At 42.7% G+C, this 21,883-nt stretch overlaps 1 protein-coding gene across 1 annotated transcript in view; it reads left to right on the top strand.

The window, feature by feature from the left end:
• MYH15 (myosin heavy chain 15) overlaps positions 1 to 20,023 on the top strand; it is a 130,598-nt gene extending 110,575 nt beyond the window's left edge. The window contains exons 34-41 of the mRNA XM_063092013.1: positions 2,751 to 2,943; positions 3,179 to 3,382; positions 7,048 to 7,173; positions 9,281 to 9,451; positions 12,418 to 12,522; positions 17,016 to 17,111; positions 18,019 to 18,153; positions 19,947 to 20,023. Of these exons, the coding sequence (XP_062948083.1) occupies positions 2,751 to 2,943; positions 3,179 to 3,382; positions 7,048 to 7,173; positions 9,281 to 9,451; positions 12,418 to 12,522; positions 17,016 to 17,111; positions 18,019 to 18,153; positions 19,947 to 19,961 (1,045 nt within the window). The 3' untranslated portion in view covers positions 19,962 to 20,023. The remainder of the gene's footprint in view (positions 1 to 2,750; positions 2,944 to 3,178; positions 3,383 to 7,047; positions 7,174 to 9,280; positions 9,452 to 12,417; positions 12,523 to 17,015; positions 17,112 to 18,018; positions 18,154 to 19,946) is intronic.
• The last annotated feature ends 1,860 nt before the right edge of the window (positions 20,024 to 21,883 follow it).

Below are 21,883 nucleotides of genomic sequence, written 5' to 3' on the forward strand. Positions count from 1 at the left end.
CCTTGTCTTTTCCTTCCATTAGTTTACACTTTTGAATTTGGTCACTAGGTCTTAATTTATATGCACAACCTGATTTAACTTTTTTATTGTCTGAATGAGTCTCTGCCAGGAGAATATGTTTAAATCTCTTCCCATTTCTAATTAAAATATTTTAGGGTGTCTTTAAATAGATTCTCAAACTCAGACATGTTATTTATATAACAAAATAACTTGTTAATCATTTTAAAGCTGCTTCATATGTATTTAGATTAAGAAAAATCTTACATTTCTCTGATATAAATGAGTAATATCACAAGAGAAAAAAAGTGACCTATTGAACTGTCAATTTAAAATCATTAGCTTTTCAAAGTTTTAAGTTTTTATCCTGATTTTCTTTTTGGATTTATTTCTTTTCTTAAATTGCATTTTACTTTTCAGAAAAAAAGGAACTTCTTACTGTATTGCCCTTGGTCTTGAGTGCTTCATTTTTCTTAAAAAATGTACTTGAGGGAGTTTTCATTTTAAAGCTTTCCTGTCTGTGCACAAAACGTGTTGATTGTTTGGCAGCTATTCTCCAGGCCTGTATTACATCCACACCTCCTAAACCATCACACTCTTTACTTGTCTGCAGGCACTCATGAAGTTTCATAAACAATACTGGGAAAAGTACAGTTGGAAACATTTAGTTTGTCTGCTTAAGTGGAATGTATTTCTGTATAGAGGATTTTGACACAAGGCTAAGGATGCTTTAGTGTTCCTGTGTAAGGAGAGTCATCGGTGGCAAAAAATGAGTTTCCAAGTGTAAGACAGAGAAGTGTCTTACAGCTTTTAGTGATGTTGAGTGTGAGCATCCCTGTATTAGTCTGCTAGGGCTGGCATAACAAAATACACAGACTGGGTAGCTTAAACAACAGAAGCTTATTTTCTCATAGTTCTAGAGACTGGAAGTCCAATATCAAGGTGTTGGCAGGTTTGGTTTTTCCTGAGGTCTCTCTCCTTGGCTTGCACACGGTCACCTTCTCACTGTGTCCTCACGTGGCTTTTTATCTGTGTGCATATATCCCTGTGTCTCTTCCTCTTCTTATAAGGACACTAGTCCCATTAGATTAGGGCCTTACCCCAACAACCTCATTTAATCTTAATTACCTCTTTAAAGACCCTTTATCTCCAAATACAGTCACATTCTGAAGTCCTGGGGTGTTAAAGCTGCAACATATGAATTTTGGGGAGATTCAATTCTGCCCATAAAAGTCCCTGTTAACTTCACATACTTGCATCCCTAGAGGATTCTGATCTGGGGGCTAAACAAAAGCCCAGGACCTAAGAATAGGCACAAGATGCCAACGTCAGCTTGCGTGAGAGCCAGGGAGATGGGGTTGGAAGAGGATAATCCCGGGCTCTGGAGCCAGAAGAGCTATTTTCCATACATTTCTAAAATTGCTTCTGAGACCTTCCCCACCAATGGAGAGAAAGGTGGTCATGAAAACTGGTGTCTACACCTGTCACCCAACTGCAAACTCTGACCACACTCTTACTCCCTGCAGACTGCACCCTTCTTGATCAGCCTCAGAGCTCAGGGTGCAGCTCAGTGATCATTCATCATGGAAGCAAATTCTGACCCCTAGATGAGTACGCTTTTGCTGTTTGTGCAGATGGGCTGTGTGCAGAAGGAGAAGAGAAAGGCTCTTTCCTCCTCTGTTCTCTCTTATCTGTCCAGCACTAGGGTCCTGTTTCATGCAGTGACCTTAACAGGGCATGTGTTAGTTATAGAAGTTAATCTGTCCTAACAGTTACCAAATCTTGGAGGCTTAAGACAACAGAAGTTTATTTTTGCCCATGTCAGAGTCTAATGTGGGGAAGGATGGTGTATGGGTCACTGTTCTTTGAAGTCATTGAAAAACTCAAGTTCCTTCCCTCTTGTGATGCCATGGCCTTCCATATGTGGCCACCAAGCTGCTAGAGATGTAGAACAGGGAGTGAAGGATCACACAAGTAAAGATTTGTATGGGTGAGACATAGAATAGTACACTTTACCACTGCTCACAGTCCATGGTCCTAAACTAACTGCAAAAGGGTTGGGTAATGAAAATTGCCATGGGTTTTCCAATTCTTTTTATCCCCTTCCTAAACGTATAGCTATTGCAAATATGTTTCCACCTCAAAGATTTTGTTTTTACAAAGGAATGTTACAGTGATTCAGTGTCACACAGCAGTTGGTTTCCTCAGCCAATCTTTAATTTTACTCTCAAACTCCTAGAGAAAGATAGCCATGCTATTCTAGGAGAGTTGAGTCTACAGGCCATAGAGCAGTATTGCTAGACCCCAGACCTTGTTCCAACCTGGGGGGCTCTTTCCTGCCCCATTCAGATATTTTTCACATTGAAAGTAGTTTAAATATTACGGCTGTTTGAAAGAGCATCCTTCCTCCATCCTTAGCCACTCTAGGAAATCTAAGCCATCCTTTAGGGGGTCTCAGATAAGGCTAAGACTGCCCCACAGGAACCTCAAAAAAACTCTCGTGGTTTTCTGGATTCTTTGGGAAAGTTGGTCTGAAAATCTTAATCTGTTATGATGGACGTACACTCACTAACCTAACCCCTCCCCTCACTGTTTTTAAAATGAAAACCCTTTAGTCTCATTTTGTTAATTACCTATAATTTTTCTTGAATTTTAATTTTTTGTTTGTTTCCTAAACTGTTGTGAACACAGCAGGTAACTTTTCTTAATTTAGGTGTGTAATTTTTTCCCCCTGAATGTTATTCTAAAATTAGGAGGAAACAACAGTGTGCTATTGACTCCCTGCAGTCTAGTCTGGAATCTGAAGCTAGGAGCAGAATGGAGGCTACCCGGCTGAAGAAGAAGATGGAAGAAGACCTCAATGAGATGGAACTTCAGCTTAGGTGTGCCAACCGGCAGGCGTCAGAGGCAAACAAATCCCTGGGTCAGCTTCAGATTCAAACCAAGGTATTTTCAAGCTGAGGTATGAGGTAGGAAGTGCCTCTGCTTTCAGAGGCAACTGAACAAGAGATTGTGTTGGGCAATAAAGGTGAAGACCACAAATCTAACCCTTCAAGAGGGCGGGAACAAGCTTACAATCAGACAGGTAGCGCTTCATTCAGAACATGCGTGCACACATAGGTGCACATCCCCTGTTGAACTCAGAGGGATCTGTGCTCCAGGACCACTTTTTCTCTTGCAGGACCTTCAAGTGCAGCTGGATGACAGCACACACCGGAACAGTGATCTGAAGGAGCAGGTGACTGCGGCTGAGCGGCTCAACTCTCTTCTTCAGTCTGAACTAGCGGAGCTGAGGTCCTTGCAAGAGCAAACAGAGCGAGGGTGCAGGCTGGCAGAAGAAGAGCTCCTGGAAGCCACAGAAAGAATCAATCTTTTCCATACCCAGGTGGAGCCCATAAACTCTCCCGATTAGCTGGGTCAGTTGGTGGAAGGCAGTGGTTCCCGCTCTTGGGTCAGCTTTAGACCACGTGCGGTTGCTGTGTCAGGTCTTAGGTGTGGTACACGAAGCACAGGGAGAGCCTGTGCATCAGAGCAGTGGTCACACTCTTCATTCATTCCCAAGAGTATTAGGTCCCTAGGGCTGTCATATCAAAGTGCTACAATGTGAGTGGCTTAAACCAACAGAAGTTGATTCTCTCACAGTTCTGGAGGCTTGAAGTCTGAAAGCACGGTGTCATCAGGAGCATGCTCCCTCTGACACCTGGACGGAAATGCTTCCTCACCTCTTCCTGGCTTCTGGTGGTTTGCTGGCACCCTTTGGCTTTCCTTGGCTTGTCATGCATCGCTCCAGTTCTCTGCGTCACACGTGCTCTCCCTGTGTGTCTTCACATCATCTTCCTTCTGTGACTGTTTCTCTGTCTGAATTTCCACTTTTTATAAGCACATCAGTCGTATTGGATTGGGGCCCACTCTGATGACCTCATTTTAACTTGATTACCTCTTTCAAGATCCTATTTCCAAATAATGTCACATTCTGAGAAACTGGGGGTTAGGATTTCAACATATGTTTTTTGGGGGGAGACAAAATTCAACCCATAACACTAAGCCCTCAGCCAGAAGAATGGTCTGTTGGGACAGCCACAGCCAGGATGCTGGGGAGAGAGTGATGAATATCCCCTCGTGTTCTGGATCCACTTGCTCTCTCTAAGCCGTGTGCTCTCCCAGCATCCCAGGATGAAAAACATATGCTTCTGCCTCAGGGCCAGGCTATCTCTAAGAAGCAGCAATAATTCTTAGATTCTCACCATTCTCCTAAAATCAGGAGAAGCCATAGTGTCTAGGACAAATGTCTGTAGTATTTGGGTCATGCAATAAGAATTTGTAGGGCACCCACCATAACCTGGACAGATACGCATGGTATAGATCCAGAATTCTCCATTGTCCTAAACGAGTGAAGCCCTTAGTAAACAGCTGTAGTGCACCGCACGAGTGTACCGAGAGAGCGAGCACACCCTGACCAAAAGCCCTTCCTGACATTGACTTAGGGAGATGCACAATGTGCCTCATCTGGGTCCTGAAGGACATGTGTAAGAAGCCAGCCAGGTAGAGAGAAGAGTCAAGGGCAGGGGCCTGGGAGGCAGAGGGAACTTGGGATTTTAAGGAAAATTCACATACTAGGTAGGAGAGATGAGCAGAAAGGATGCTGAGAGACAGGGCCAGGTCACCGGGGACCTTGAGTCTGAGACTGATAGAGTGAATTTCCTTTTGCAGCTAATGAGGAGCCACTGAAGAATTTTGAGTGGCCAAGTAAAGTTATCAGACTTGCATTTTAGGAAGTTTGCTCAGGTGATTGTTGTGAGGGATGGATTAAAGCAACTAAAGAATTTCCATACTCTAGGGTATTTAGAAACATCTGTGAGGTCATTTTGGTTGTCACAGTGACTAGGGAGTGCCACTAGCATTTAGCGAGCAGGGTCCAGAAATACTGAAACTCCTTTGAGTTACAGGATAATCCCACGTCTCAAAGAATTGTCCTTCCCAGAATGCCAGTTTTGCCCCCACTGAGAAATACTGGATAAAAAGACGTACAAACTAGAAATGTGCCTGCTGAAAGGCATTGCAGTTGGTTTGTGCCTACAGTTTGACTTTTGTGTCCATGCACATGACATAATCCCATGTGGTTTAGAACAACCAGTCTGTAGGTAATGCATAATTCCCAGTGGGCTAACCCACTTCAATATTTTCTTTTTCTTTCAAGAAAGTTTATCTAAATACAATGAGCTGGATTCTTACAAAGTGGAATATTGAATTTTTTTAAAAGGGAAATCATCCACTGTCTCCAACACTTAAATAGCTATTGGTAATAAATCATTTGCCATGCATTTTATAACTGATAATGCACCAGTGGGTTCCCATATGATGAGAAACCTCCAGCCTAGAGAGAGGTGAGGACATCAGCCAGAGAAAAAGCAGGTATGGAGGAAGGGAGAATTTGGGGGGGAATAAAGGACAATTACGCAGCGAAGACCTGGTCTCTAGGACAGAAACTTTCCTGAAACTTTAGCTTCATTAGAATCACTAACACAAAAATGCAGATTCTCAGAACTCACCCAGACCTACTGAGTCAGAAGCTCTGCAGTGGGACCTGGGAATGGAACAAGTTCTCAGCTGCTACTACTACCTTGGACCAGCACTGGTCTAGGTGATATTATTTTGCTCACAAGGACTTCTCCCTAACCTAAACCATGCTGAGGCACCTTGCAATTACTAGAGCCATATCAGTCAAAACATAATGAGCCTTTTATGGGGCCTTCTTAGCTGCCTCCTGCATTTCCAGACCACTTAGCTAGAACAAAGATACAAAGCTGAACCTATCCTTGGCTGATTACTTGTGCCCCTTTTCAAGCCTGAGTTATGACAATCTGGATTACTCTCTTGCAAAATACTCCTGATCTCTTTCCTCTTAAAAAGGTACCAATTAGAGAGTAACTCAGCTTGCAAAGGTTTTAACCATTTTCACCTTAGCAGATTTTAAATGATTCTATGTATAAGCAAATCAGCATTTATACTCGTAACTTCCTTTACAAAGAAAGTTTCTATGGAGTTATGTGCAGTGGGCATCCAGAAAACACTCCAGGAAAATACATTTATCCACCTCTGGATCCCAGCCCACGACAAAGGAAAGCCTGAGTGCACAGGGGCTGGCTTTCCATAAGGACAGAGGATGGCAGCCTAGATGAAGATGCTGCATGCCATGGAGAAGCAGGGGAGAACCTGTGAGGCTGCAATGTCTTTCTATTTCCAAGGCTTAATCCTGCCACTGAGAGAGGCACTACCAGAGGAAAGTGAAAGGATAATGTGACAGGATAAAGTGAAAGGAGAAATAAAAAATAAAGAACCTGTGCTTTTTATATGCACTCTCTATGCTAAGGTTACACACCCTCAGAAAAGCTGTGCTTCAAACACAGACCAAATAGCAGCAAAAGGAGCTCTGGCCTTTAGTGCTGCAGCTCAGGAAGGAAAGAATTAGGGCAGCACCAGCCACAGAACACAAAGAATCCTTGTCCTAATGGGGGGTCCTAAGGGCTGGGGTATGAAGCTCACTCTGAACTACTTTCCCTACCTCCTGCTCACTGTAAGATAAGAAGGGATATAAAGAGAAAATTTTTTTCTTCCTAGAGCAGCATGCTGGGAACTGATTTTTATTCCCTAAACCCCTGCTCCCAGATAGCTGCAGTCGACCCTGATTTCTGCTCTGGGACACTCAATTCTACCACATCAAAGAGCAAAAGGCAGAAAAACATGTTCCTCAACAAGTTGAAAACCAAACAAGTTTGGGGCTTGTAGGTTACCTGGGATCCATTTCTCCTTTCTGATTCAGGCTGCCATCTCTTTAGTCCTGAAGCTCTAATGGATGAAGTTCTTTCCATTCAAGCATGTCTTTGATGGCAAAGCCTCCTGGGGTTGGAAGTATTGCTTAACTGAATGTGGCTGACGATAATAAACTTTGCTGCTGGCCAGAGCTGATGCCCATTGCACGTCCTGAACAGACCAGCTTGCGTTCGCATTGCTGGTTTCAACTTGCCTAACAGGAATGCTGCTTTTCCTTAGAACACAAGCCTCCTCAGCCAGAAGAAGAAACTGGAGGCTGATGTTGCCCGGTTGCAGAAAGACACCGAAGAGGCAGTGCAGGGGTGTCAAAATGCAGAAGAGAAGGCCAAGAAGGCAGTCACTGAGGTAGGTCCACTGTCTGCCTGCTCAGTCCTGGCTTCCAGAGTTCACTGGACCAGTAGCCAAGGGGCAGGGACAACTCTGCAGCCAAATAGGATTCCATCGATTCCCCATATAGCTAGGAGGTTAGCTTGACCCCTCTGCCTCCCTGTTCCCATCTTGAACAATTAGGTTAATTAGCTTCTTCCCCCCAACCTACCCTTGGCAACGAAAAGGAGCAGTTGAATTGCTATAAGCAAAACCTTATGAAAGCAAGTTTTTTGTTTTTTTTTTAAGTTAAGCCACTTTCCACTTTTGAATCAATGTATCTAGTGCCTAATGACAATTCTTCCTGTACTTCTTTACAAATAGCTATTTTCCTAGGGTTCGTAATGGTTTTACGACAATGATCTGGAAAAATGTTCAATTCACTTATCTTTTACAACCCATATTACTGCTTGAGTAGCAAAACCTGGTTGGTAAAGAAGGTTTCAGAACTGGTGTACCTTCTTTATTTGCAAATTTAAAGTTGTTGATGGTGGTACTTTTCCCAAGTACACTAAGTTCAGGGTTGGGGGCCGACCTTGACTGTGCCTTCATGGGAACTGGAGAAAGGCCACCCTCTACCTGCCCCCTGTGGGCAGATGCCGCACTTCTCTCTAAGGGCATGGCAAGCAAAAGGCACCACTGAGCAAAAAGTACTAGTGGGGGGCGGGGGTTATTGTGTGGAAGGCCAGCTTTGCAGGTCCCAGAGCTTGCTGAGTGGGGCTTGAGCTGGATTTCAGCCCCTGCTCATCCTTTCCCATCAAGGGCTTTTGTGCAGCCCATCCAACGCACAACCCTGACCCTGCTATGTGGGGAGAAGCTGATCCTCTTGCTAAAGAGGGCATGGGAATTGAGGAAACAGGACATTCAATTAGATTTTACATTATTCATTTTAAACTTCAAAAGAGGTGAAGAGCTTGTGTCTATATTTGCTCAAGTTATTTAGCACTGGGGAAACTAAACAAAACCTTTGCACCAAATCCCAGCCACCAGGTCATTATAGAATCAGTCCCCTCTAAGAACAGAGAAGCATGCCGATTACGCAGCCATTTTGTATCAAGGCACATACTTCTGCTCTGTGATGGAAAAGAGGTGTGTGAAAACTTTAAAATGTTTGATGACCAAGGGAGAGATAATATGCATAGCATTTATGAAAATCTGCATAGATAGAAAGAAATAAAAAGAGCTTCTTCTGCTTGGTGAGTTTATGCAATCACACATTATAAAGATGCTATCTGCTTCACCTCGCCTTTATAAGATTTTCTTGACAATGCTGAAAAGTGAACTCACTGCCTTTTCTCCCCATCCTCCAATTCACCAACAGTTTAGCTCTGAGTCCCAACCCCACGTAGCAGAATGTAATTTATTCTTTGCCCTCACCATCTGCACAGAAGTCTCACACTTAAATTCTACAGATGGTTGGTAACCAGATAGACAGAGAAGCTTTGGCTGGGAGGGTGTGTTCTTACATTAAATGCACTGAGAGATTCAGGAAACAGTTCTTAATAATTGCATTGAGACACCAAGCCCTGTACATATAGCCAAAGCCAAGAGCAGGCTTCACAATTAACCTTCCTTGTGCCAGATTATTGGCAGCGAGAGCATCTGTTACTGCCAAATTCCTGGAGCCTAAACTTGTTTGTAGTAGTGAATCACAGAATTATAGAAGGGAGATGTGAAAACGATTTTCATAAGCACTCCTCCACACCTTTCCTGGTACATCATGTGACACTGGTTACTTTATTCAATAATGTATGATGTCCTGGTGCTTTATTCAATTAAAAGCCATTGCTTCAGCTGGTCATTTTTCATTCAGTACAGGTGTTGTGTAATAATGTTCATATGGTACTTCATTTTTGGTCTGTTTCCACCACTCCTCACCCCAATCTCCTGTAGCTGCTGCTATTTCTATTTCCTTACTGTTAACAAGCTCAAGGGTGGCAGAGTTTAGGGAGAGTCCAGTGGGAAGAGATTAAATATACAGAGGCAAGTCATGGTGTCCAGTCAGACAAGGAACTGAAGATCATGGGTAGAAATGTTAACGTCAACTGGCTGCTTGAATAGCTCCATTCTGTTCTTTCTTTTCTAGGCAGCAAACATGTCAGAAGAACTGAGGAAGGAGCAAGACACCAATGCCCACTTGGAGAGGATGAGAAAGAATATGGAGCAGACAATTAAAGACTTACAAAAAAGGCTGGATGAAGCTGAGCAGACTGCACTGATGGAGAGTAGAAAGCAAATCCAGAAACTAGAATCCAGGGTAGGAGTTTGCCTGGGTAACCGTGGGGATTTAGCAACCCCCAGTCTAAGGCCTTACTGTCCTGGAGTGTCACACTCAATATCCCCTTCCTCCCTCATCACTTTTGTTTTTAACACATTCAGACCTTTAAGAGCATCAGATCTCAATATATTCATTCATTCTCATTTGACTTTGGGCCATCAGACAGGAGTTTTGTTGGACTTGGTGAAATCTGCCTCCCTTCTTATTGCTAAGTGAGAATGCATCTCCCCTCTCTCACCCGCATCAGCTCTGGACTCTCCACAGCCAGGGCTGCCTGCTGTTTCCAAACACACCCTTGCAGTCTTCCCTGTGTGCCTTGGCCCCTGTTTTTTCCTCAGTAGAGAAGGCCCATTTCCTAACAGCCAGAGAAAGGAGAGGGGAAACAACTAAATCAATAATCAAGAAAGACTCAGTGAAAATATAGTAAGGACTGTCAGAAATGATCTACTACCTGCCTTCAGGGAGCTTGAAAACAAGGAGTAACCTATCCTGAAAATAAGATTTTTAAAATTATTGAATCAATTTCAATGACTATATACAGGATATATAACAAATGCTACAAGAGTAGAAAGAGTATTCAATTAAGATTTGATGGTTCAAGAGGGCCTCTGAAAAGTAAGGTATTGCCTTTGCACATTCATGGTACAGCCTTATAGTGAAAGACCATTGTACATTCAAGGTATGTCCATACAGTGCAATACCATTGTATATTCATGGTATGTCCATACAGTGGAATACCGTTGTACATTCATGGTATATGCATACAGTGGAATATCATTGTACATTTATGGTATGTATATGCACACAGTGGAATACCATTGTATATTCATGGTATATGCATACAGTGGAATACCATTGTACATTCATGGTACAGCCATACAGTGGAATACCATTGTACGTTCATGGTATATGCATACAGTCATGCTGATTAAAAAGGAATGAGGAGGAGCTCTATATTTCCTGGAGATCATACCTAGCAGGAAAATGATGATAAAAGGCAAAGGCAATGTATACAGTATACATTTTTGTGCAAGAAAGAGGGAGAAACACGAAAACATGTGCACATTTGCTTATATTTTCAAAAAGAAATGGTGACAGAATAAATCAAAACTTAATAAAAATGGCTACCCATAGGAGGAGAACACAGAGATGTGATTTAGATCTTCTGAATGCACCTTGTTTAGTTGTTTTGATTGCAAAATCATATAAATCATTTACATATTTCATAATTAAAGAACAAATTTAAATCAAAGAGAAAAAAACTCTAGCAACCCCTAAAATTTTAACACCAACGGAATCAAACAAAGAAGCCTATATTTATCAAGTTGAGGGCATAAAACATACACAAAGAATTATTCCCAGTGACTTTTAAACATAGTGTTTTATCTGTATATCCCTCATGGAATGTATCATAAGGACAAAAACAAAAAACAGGGAAAAAAAAAAGCAAATTGCATTTATAGTTTCAAAATGACAATATCTTATTGCCACTAGCAATAAGATTAATGTAATTATTTATTCAAGAACATGTACAAGAACCAAGATTTTTAGTATAAGAGAAAAAGCACATAGGCATAAAATCAAAGAAAATGGATTTTTCTCTAAAATGTACATAAATGATACTGATTTTTCCAATTCAACTTTAAGATTGCAGGATTTTGTTGTATTTCCAATAGCTCACTGTTCACTGTTATGGCCTAGGACCAATGATAGCTCAGCAGCAATGAGCTCCTGAATATCAGATGATACTAAGGAATTATGGTTCATTTTCTTAAAAGCATAATCATAATACTATTATTACCTGTTAGAACTACGTAAAGAAGTGTTTATAGGAGAAATTATGAGGTCTAGGATTTGCTTTAGTAAAGTAGTTTTTCCCCTGAGGTGTTTTAATCACTTAAAAAATAAATAATAAATAAATAAAACACGTCCTTAAAACAGTAGAGGGGCCTCTGTTAGCTCAGGTCCCGACAGACAGAACTGTGTGTTAAGTTCCCCCGTGATAGGTGTGCAGAGGGATTTTTTCCATAGGCTTCATCCACCAGGAACTTGCACACCTGCTGTCCCTCGTCCCCTCCTCCTCTCTGCAGAAGAACAGGGAGGGAAGGAGTGGGGGAGGGGTGAGAGGCGGGGTCAGAGGGCCCAGGCACACTCACGCCTCAGGGCGCTGGGTTTTGCAATTTTAGAAGGGTAGTCAGGGCGTCCTTGCGGGGAAGGTGGCATTCGAGTCAGGGAAAAGGCAGAGGAAGAGCCCCCTAGGCGGGAGCAGCAGCCAACAGTCTTCCCCCTTTCCTGACCTCTCTCTCCATAGCACTTATCACCGTCAAACATATTCTCTATTTTACATTGCTTGTCTGCTTCCCCTTGTTAGAGTGTATGTGTGTACAGTGAGGAGATTCTGTTGTATTCACTGCTGTATCCCTAGCACTGTGCTGTGTAGCATGCCTCTTTGTTGAATGAGTGCATGTTAACCTTGTTTGCATGGCCCTATAGCCCTCCCACAAAGCAGGGCTATGTGTGACATATGTGTGACATAGACCCAGAGGCTGCTTTCTTTAGAGGGTCAGAGATGAACATGGAGAAAGAAGCTTAAGGTGAGATAGTGCTACGTATAGCTTACTCTCTGTATACTTACGTGCATTCGTACACACGCATGTGGATGTGGGTGTGATCCTTAAGAAGGGAAGCTTATCACCTCTGCATAAATTAGTCTTTCACATCCTTCAGAGTCTGAACAGTCCTTTCATAAACTCACATAGTTCAACCAACTCGCTTTTGGTGAGGGAGTTTTCCCAGAGAGGTTGCCCTGTGTAATCACTGCCAGAAAGACAGCGGACCCATCTTCCCTTGACTCTTGCACTCTATTTCAAATGTTCATGCCAATTAGCAAAAACATTGTCAGCCTTGCTGCCAGCTTGTGGTCTGAGGTCCTGGTTTGGTTACAGGTTCGTGAACTGGAAGGTGAACTGGAGGGCGAAATCTGTCGCAATGTGGAGGCCCAGAGGGGATCCCGCAGACTTGAGCGATGTGTCAAAGAGCTGACCTATCAGGTACACCAGGACACCGTTCCCTGTCTGGCTGGGCTCTCCCCTGCAGACGCCTGCTGGGGCTCCTGAAGTTCTCTACTTTTGCTCTTTCTCAGCAGTAGTCACTGACTCACCCTTCCTGGGCTCCTGTGCTATTAGTGGTGTGGGTTGGTCCCTTTTCAGAACTCTCAGGAAACAAAATGTGAGTGGCAAATTGCAATTAGAAGTGAAAAGCTATTTATACTGTCTTTATTTTTTTCACACACAGTGTTTGCAGCACTTTCAGAAAGATGCCTTCCTGTGAGAGGCTGAGTGAGAACAAGGTGTAAATGAAGTGGCTGGCAGAGGCTCGGGCAGCTACCCAGCCAGTGGGTTGCATGGGACACTGACTAAATTGGAACAGGGGATATTTCCACTCCTATTTTCTGGTTGTACAAACACTCAAGGCCACTGAGGACTCTGTTGCTGGTGCCAGGAGGAAACAGCAAATACTAAAGAGAGGCCTCTCTAAAGCTTTCTGAATCTAACCTGTTGACTAACAAATAATCAAAAGAGGTGGGCAGACTTCTTACAAGTAATAGTGCATTTCTGAAGTAACAGTATAATCCTTCATCTACATTTCCTCATCTCCCTTTCTTCCTTTTCTTTCCAGTGGAGTCGACACAGATTCCCTCATAGCAGGGGTGCTGTACTGTCCTCTCCTCTAGGTCCTTGCACCCTCTGGGCACACAGTAGCTGCACATAGTTCAGTTGTTGAACACAGATGCCAAAAGTTACTTTCTAGCCCTCTCACACTGCACAGTATAGCTTACTCCAATAAAAAGGCAAACTCATTCAAGGTACCCATCTTTATAGCTCCTTTGACAGTACTAATGCCAGATCTGCCCATCCTGATTCTGACTGCTGAGGCTGAGTTGCTAGAGACGTCAGAGTCCTCCTCCCTTGCAGAAGGAAGCATAGTGTGAATAAGCAAGCAGAGCACTTTAGAAGCATCATCTCGGGCTAATTAAGATGAAATGAGCTACTAGCACAGTTCTTCTATTACTACACAAGTGGTTCTTTTCCTAAGATGAGTTAGTCTGACACTTCTTTAGACCACACTAGGTCTATCAAAGCCACGGTAGAGTGAGTCCATGGTGTGTGTGGCTAATAAGGAAACAGTCTGGGAACATGAAAGTTTGCTATTCTCTGCTCTTGAGGAGTGTGAGAACTCATCCATATTGAAGGAACAAAATGCTGCTTGTTAATCATATCTGGGTTTTTCTTCTTTTTACTTTTCCATTGATTATTCTTATTTTCTTCTGTAAACAACTTCACTATAGAACACCAAAATTGTACTATTTTTGGTTTTCATTGTTGCAAGGGATGCATTCTTGTTCTATCGTATCTTATCTTTGTTTCTTTATTGCATTAATCTTAGTGTTTCTTATGTATTAGTACAAAGATGCATTTCTTAATTTCCAAGTGTCTGCACATGCTCAGAATAGATCCATTCAATTATGCAATGATTTTCTGCCATCAAATCAGGTAACTAGTGAGCACCTACTTAAACAAGATATTAGTCTAGACCTTGTAAGTTGGAAGAGACATTAGAGGGCCCTCCACATTTCTTGATATTAATACCTGGTTTTGAAATACTCAAGGTCAGTATTAAGTCAGTTCACTCTGTCTTCTTTTAACGTCAAAATAACCATCAGGACTACGAGACAGGGTGTTTGTTATATAGCCTATTCATAAGTGCCACTCAAAAATGTCATTTTGAAAAGGAAACAAATATGGTTTTCTTTTCCTAGGCAAAACCCTCTGAGAAGATTGTTTCACTGGAAAGGGAATCAAATGTGACCCCACTTCACAATAGTTCTAAGGCTGGTCCCCACTGAGCATTTATCTTCTCCTTTATGTTCCTCTAGCATTTGGAAACACATCCAATTTTCCCTCTGCAGTGCCTAGGAAAGTGTGCTATAAAGCAGGAACTTGTAATTGTTTTAGAAGGTAAAGACAGTTTCTTTGTGTAAAGCTAGGGGACTACGCCAGTTGTCAAGTAAGGCAAATCATAACTAAAGCCAAAATGTTTTTGTTATTTTAGTTATACTAAGTTTCCATTTGTATTGTTAGGGCCAGGGCTCAGACCCTTCAAACCCATTGTACGGACTGGGTCACAAACCCCTCACATGCCAGGCTGGGTTACCAGACCCCTCACATGCAGGTCCATGCTAGGTAATTGGGAAAGATCCCAGGAGCTGTTGGAAGACAACCCAAGCTCAGTTCTCAGCAGCAGCAGCTTACAACAGCCTCCAGCAGCAGCAGCGGTGGCGGCCTCTCAGGGGGTCCCGGGGATGCTGGCAGCATCAACAGTCTTCAGCAGCAGTAGCGTCCCCCCCATGAGCCCCCACCCAGAAGCACCAGGGGTGGGGGGTGGCGTGGATCAGTGCCACTCATCCTTTATACTTAAATCCACAGCCCAGGAACACCTGGGTGCACACACACAATTACATTAGAAAATAACCAAGGAACACCTTGGCACAAGTGCATATTTACATCAAATGCTTGGCAAGATTCTGACCATCTGAGGGGCCCTGACCATTTTCCTATATTTTCCCAACACTCTGTCTCCCACGCTCCTCCCACCTGCTTTAGTTTATATTTGACTGCCTCCTATATTCAGGAATCTGTGTGTTATTCAATCCTTGCAAATCTTATCAAGAATATAGTATCTTTATTTTAAGGGATAAAGAAACAAAATTTGGTTAAGTCAATATGTTGGGTGGTTTCTCCAGGAACCAGGTGCCAGGATGGAGTCAGAAGTATAGGACATTTATTGGAGGCAACACCTGTGAAAGATAAAGGGCAGAGCAAGCTTCAGAGTGCAGAGCAGCTCTGAGCAAGTTTCCAGAACAAAGATTGCCCAGAAAGGAGTCCCATGTTGAGCAATAACTCTTATTGTCCAGGGACTGCCTGGGAAGTGTGTGGCCTCAGTGCTGATGCTGTGACAGATCCCAAAGGCTTAGCAGTTAGAGGCTATCAAGTAACTGTATCCCTTGCAGCTGAATGGCAAGTTCTTTCCTTGAAGGGAAATCTGAGAATTGCACAGCCATAGCTATCACAGTTACTTAATGCCTCTGAGCTGTGGACCTGGCCTAACATGAAAAGGTTTGCCCCCCGCCCCCCCTCCCCCATGTGAGGGACATCACTAACATCAGCAAGCACTTCTAGCTTTTGTCAGTTTTCTTCTATGTGGCCTCCTTTACCAACTCTCTCTGCTCAGGAAAGTGGTTATTAGCAATTAAAGGTGTGTTGAGTTTAGAATTTGCTGTAAATGTGATTCTGTGCATCTTCAGATTTCATAAACCTGAGAAGTAGAGGGATAAGCAGACAAAAACAGAGAAGGGATTTTATTTAAAACATAGACTCGACTCAGTTCCCCAACCAGGTTGGTCTCTATCTATTCATTGCCACCTCAGTAAGCTTAAAATGAGTAATGACTTATCTACTGTCAGATTGTACTTTAAGGTTGGGGGTATCGCAGGTGATGGGAACAGCTTGGCCAAACCTACAGAGGAGGGAATAACCAGGGGGGCTGTGGAGAACAGGAGGAGATGAGCCTGGTTGGAGTGCAAGGGGTTGTGAGTGGCAGTGACAGGTAAGTGGGGTGCGGGGGGGGGGGTACATGAAAGCCACCAAAGGAGTGGATACTTGGTACAATAGGTAAGATAGAGCTAGCAAAACAATTTGAGCAGCTGGGGTAGGTCTTGATTAAACCCGTACTTCAACCCGCAGCAGACGGGGATATTTTTTTTTCCTTTGGGAAGTTTAACAGCTCCAAAGGGAAACACTCCAGTTAAAGGGGTGTGGGAAAAGGGGGGCATGCAGAGCCCTATCTACCTGTTGTTTCCCTCCTTTCTCCTCAGAATACTCAAGGTCCACAGAGCACATATGAGAAACACTGTCCCTCCAGATTTCCTTGCTCCAGCCCAAGCCAGACTGTAATTGAAGCAATGAGGATATCCCCACAGCCTGTGGAATTTTCCTCATTTTCTCCACTGATGCCCACATCTGTATTCCAGAAGACCTAGCTTTCCTATAGTTCCATTACCCAAAGCCAAGGGTCACTTAGCCCTGTTCAAGGGAAGAGTTGTTTGGTTTGGGGAGCAATTGGTTTCAAGTTTCGCCTATGAGGCTTTTGTAATAATGCACTTTATTCCTACTAAGAAACCTTAGGCAGGTGTGGCATAGTTGGGATAGACAGGCTGAAGGTCAAATTGAACCTAGTGGCTTTAACACCCATTTCAGCAAAGTCTGGGGGTGTGCTGTGGTGGATCAGGAGAAATGACTCTTATTGCTTAGTGTTTAATTTCTTAGGACTTGGGACAAGAAGAATCAAACCCATTTTTCAAATCACAATTCTCAGATGATGCTTAATCAAGGTTCCTAACCTTTACTCCCTCACATGAGGCTATGCCCAGTGTAGACTGCTGAATCCTTCAAATCCTCTTCACATACATACCTATGCATTCCAGGCAGAGGAAGACAAGAAAAACCTGGGCCGGATGCAGACTCTGATGGATAAACTTCAGCTGAAAATGCAAAGTTACAAGCAGCAAGTCGAGACAGCAGTGAGTGCCTGGGACAGTTGCAGCCTCATGGATTTCCCAGATATTGGCCCGAGCTAGGCGAGCAGCTTGTCAGAGAGGATCAGCTCTGCTTACAGTCTGCTCATTCTCTGGTTTTGCTCAATTTAGAATTATCACCCATGGTAAAAATTTGTGCTACTTTTCCCTGCAGGAAGCCAGAGCCCTCTCCCTCAACCTTGTGGTTACACCCAAACACATGCACTACAAGGAATGATCCTAGTAAGAGCAGGGTATCATGTAGGTGAGGCACACTTTTGGCAGGGGAGTCACCCTGGGACCTCCCTCCCCACCAAACCTGGGTGAACATCAACACAGTTCACACTTTTTTTTTGATGAGCCTGGATATGGTTGTGGACAAAACCACCATCACTTAAAATGTACTTACCATCTATGGGTTAGTATCCATAGCTACAGGGAATGTAATTGATAAGTTCCATATATATTGGTTTATCCCTAATAATATTATCTCTTGAGGGATTTTGAATTGATTGTTTAAATGTTTTGGGCTAAGACACTGCTATGACTAATAACTACCTGTTGACCTATATAATTTTAAAGACAAGCTCCCCTCACCTACAGGTAGAATAGAATTTTGCACTGATTACAAAACAAACAACTGTGGTTATTCTATCATGTACCAAGTCTGTGAAAGCTATACTACATCCAGTTGGTGGAAACTGCTGAGCAGGTTCAGAATTTCCAGGGAGTAATGTTAAAAATGGATCTCGTGCCTACTAGAAAGTCTGAATCTCTATAAATCATACCGAAATTTGCTATTCCATTCACTACTCAGAAATTTAGATTCCTTTTACATTTTTCAACTTTCTCATGTCAGAGCAGGAAAAAAAAATAACTATGTAGGAACAGGAATTTCTTTTTCTTTTTCTAGGAATCACAAGCCAATCAATATCTTTCCAAGTATAAGAAGCAGCAACATGAGTTGAACGAAGCAAAGGAAAGGGCAGACATAGCAGAATCTCAAGTCAATAAACTCAAGATTAAAGCAAAAGAGTTTGAAAAAAAGGTACGGCAGATATTCAACTGTTCTAACTCATAAATAATATTTGTTTAGGGCTCATGTTATTGCATGTGTACGTATAACAAGAAATCTCTTGTTTTCTAATTAAAAACTTTTAAAAAAACAACACAGTCTTCCCATATTTTACTTGTTATACTTTAAATAAATTATACTTGTCTAGGTAGTATGAAGTCCTAAGCATTTGAGTGAGATGCACATCATGTTCATATTTCTCAAATGCTTAATTCCATATTAACTTGCAAGCTCTGAGCTTTGGGGGTCTCGATTCACTTGTGTAGAATAGTCAAGAGTCCATGGAGCAAAGATGATTTAACAAAGCACAGATGGATCTGCTTGAAATTCTGAGTGAACTCTTTCCATGATAGATAAGTGTGTGACTTTGTACCATGTCAATGTGGGGACCTGTGGGAAAATGTTTAAGCTCGAGGCATGAAGGAGAACAAATGTGAGAATCCTGCTCTCCAGCTCTCTGCTTTTCATTCCTGATTCTGTCCTAAAACACAGAAAGGATGTTGCTGTTTCTGTGGTCCATAAACAGCTGTTCTGATTCAGTGTAGAGGCCACTGCCCTAATTTTACTAGCAAAGTGGCAGAGTGACAAAGAACACTGAACTGAATATTTGGTAGGGACAGGATGGCCTCAGCTTCCTTATTGAGATTTTCCCAGGAACACACAGTCTTTCAATGAGCCCTGGCTTTAGGAGAAGCATTTAAAGGAGATTGGATAATGGGACATTAGTACCCTTCACAGAATGCCTGTAAAGCACTAAGCACACTTCCTAGCACAGACAGGCACTATCATTTTATTTTTTAAAAATTGAGTGTATGCCTAGCCTTCTTTCTCATTTATAAATGAATTACTAATAACCCTGGTAGTTAAGTTGATAGGGTTGCCAACAATAAATACTACCTTGTCAAAGGTTGAAAGGATTCTTTTGAAGGAGAAACTAAAAGTTGGTTATATTGAAGATATTTAGATATAAATATGAGAAGCATGAATCATTGGCAGACTCCAGAGGTTTCTTACTGATGCTCGAATAGCTGTCTCAAGGATAAGTCCTATATAGAGAGGTCCGGTTAAGTGGTTTGAACTCTGGTCTCAATTTGAGAAGTGTCATGGCACTGGATGTAGGGTCTTCTGTGTAGAGCCTGCCCTGCAACCCCTTATAATGGATTTGTTTAGGGAGGAGCCACCCATGTGCTGCCATTGCGCACAGCTGCAGGAGGTCGGAGGGCCTCCAAAGCAGATGCCATGCATTAGACTTTGACACAGTTATTTCCAACAAAGAATAAAATGAGTGGAGCAGAAATTGCTTCCAAGAGACCGGAGATGAATAGGAAAACCTTCCCTGGCAATGCAATGACTAATTGTTTCCCATTCACAGAAGAAAAGCCTGAAAAGCCTGAAAATCCCTCAACTGACATAAGCACAAAGAAAAGGTTTTCTGATAGAACTGTGTGTCAGGGCTGTGGAGCAAATTGGTGATGTGGCTGCAGAATATTTCCCCTCCTGGGGTCAGCTGAGGAGGGCGCTGCCTTCACTGGCAAGGCAGGGCAGGCAGAAAATTGAGTGACTGAGCATGCCCTTGGGGTGGGGTACCTGTGTCTGCTTTCTGTAATGCAGATAATTGCCTCAATTCCCTGCCTGCCTTTGAAGTTAATGAAGAGTTGGCTAAGGCTTGCTTACCTTTGGGATGGACTCGGTTTGGTTCTAGGCATGTGTTCCACTGGTGAAAGTCATGGGAATTTCACAGAACACACTGATATTCTGTTTTTCAGGTTCGTGAAGAATAAGCAGCCCCTGCTTTTAAAGGACAATGACTGGAGAGGTACAAGGAAGGTGCTGTTTCATGGCCAAAAATTGAATTTAAGTTGAATTTGAAACAAACATTTTTAAAAACACATCTATATGGCGTGAAAAGCAGTTTAAACAAAGTGATTAGAAAAAAATGTAATAAAGGGAATATCATTGCCTCCAAGGTTAATGGCAAATTTTGATCCTCAAATGCAAGTAAACTATCTTCTTACATTTCACATGAAGGATTAAATTGATGCAAGAATCATTTATATTCTGATGTTAAAAAATGAGTGAATGCTTGATCTTTTGTCCACATTGCTTCTTAATGGATAGGGTTCATAGAAGATGTCCTTAAACCAATTATGCTTCATGGGGACTAGGACATGTTAGTAAGTGGTTATTACTGAAGTTAGTGAACTTTGCTTGGTTCATCCCTATATCCATGAATTTATATTTTTAGCCACTAATGGTGGAAGTTGATAAAATTTTCTCTTAGCACTACAATATACATATAGACACAGTTAGGCACTTTGACCTTTAGGTAAAACCTTGCTAATTGGCACACATGTAGGCTCTCTGCTGGTGCAAACTTTAAACACTGAGGCATCTTCTTACACAGTACATTCAGTGATAGGTGACATCCTGGCTCTGTACTGTGTCAATTTAATCAAGCTGGAGGGACATACCAGAATGCCTTTCTCTGAGTGGTTCTGGATTGGAGTTGGTCACAAGAGAAATTTGCACCAGATTTGGCAGACAAAAGTGAAGGAGCAGTTATTTGTTTGATGCTCACAAGGTCAGTGTACGGCCCCAGGCTCTGGGTCAATTTGAAAATATTACCCCAGGTCAAAAAGGTGATATCATCAGAGATCAGGGACAGCTCTCTGGAGGACAGCCCCCTGGACCTACAGCTCTTCTGGCTCTTGCCAGTCTCTTCTTCCAGCTTCACAGAGTCCTACACAGGCATGTGTGCAGCTCCATGGCACTGGGCACCAGCTTCTCTGCAGATCACCCACAGCATTGCCATGAAGGCTGTGGGAAGTAGACACAGGTTCTGGTTTATTCTATGGGCTCCTCTTCATCCTTCCTCCCCTTCCTGACTGCTGGTGCAGCTGACCTACAGTGATCTCAGACCCAGCACCAGATGCAGAGGGAGCAGCCTGGCCTCCACCTCTTCAGCAGCACCCACGATGTATAAGGTTGACTCCCTATGGTAAATCCTTACTCTGTCATTCTCAGCGGCTCTGCCTCTCTGCTCTGGCTTATTCAGGTGGCTCTAAGATTAATTCAGGGACTCAACAGCGTCAAAGGACCCAGGTTCATTCTTGTCTGGCATTCTCAATGTGAGGGCTTTGGTCTTTAAATTTGTCCCCCTCATCACAGTAAGAGGACCACAGCAGTTCTGAGCATTCTCTCCTCACGCAATATCCTGTGTCTCTTTTTAAATCAAGTAACACCTTCCCAGAAACCCTCTGGAATACTTTTCCTCCTATGCTATTGACCAGATTTTACATGCCTGTGCTGAACCAGTCTAGCAGCAAGAAGAATGCAATTGCCAGGGTTGGCTCAGACAGATCAAGGCTGATCCTCCTGAAAATCAGGGCCACTCCAAGCAAGGGGAACCAAATTAGCTTTGTGACTTAGAGGGAAGAAGGGGCAGCACAGCCCCTGAGTGGACTATAGGGATGGCTGTCATGCTGTATCCACAGCAGCGGGCTCCTTCTTAACATCTATCTCAGCCCAATCAGAAAATGCCAAATGTTTAATATGTAACTTTTCTAAGATTGTTTTTCCTGGAATAATAATTTTTAAAAAGCTTCCCTAAAAATAAGTTTGAAATTACCCTTTAATAAGCCAATATTTACATCCAAGAAACATCTCTATATCTAAAACCTGTTCTTAGAAATTTGCTGTGGTC

Source organism: Cynocephalus volans, chromosome 1, assembly GCF_027409185.1.
Source record: "Cynocephalus volans isolate mCynVol1 chromosome 1, mCynVol1.pri, whole genome shotgun sequence".
Lineage (NCBI taxonomy): Eukaryota > Metazoa > Chordata > Mammalia > Dermoptera > Cynocephalidae > Cynocephalus > Cynocephalus volans.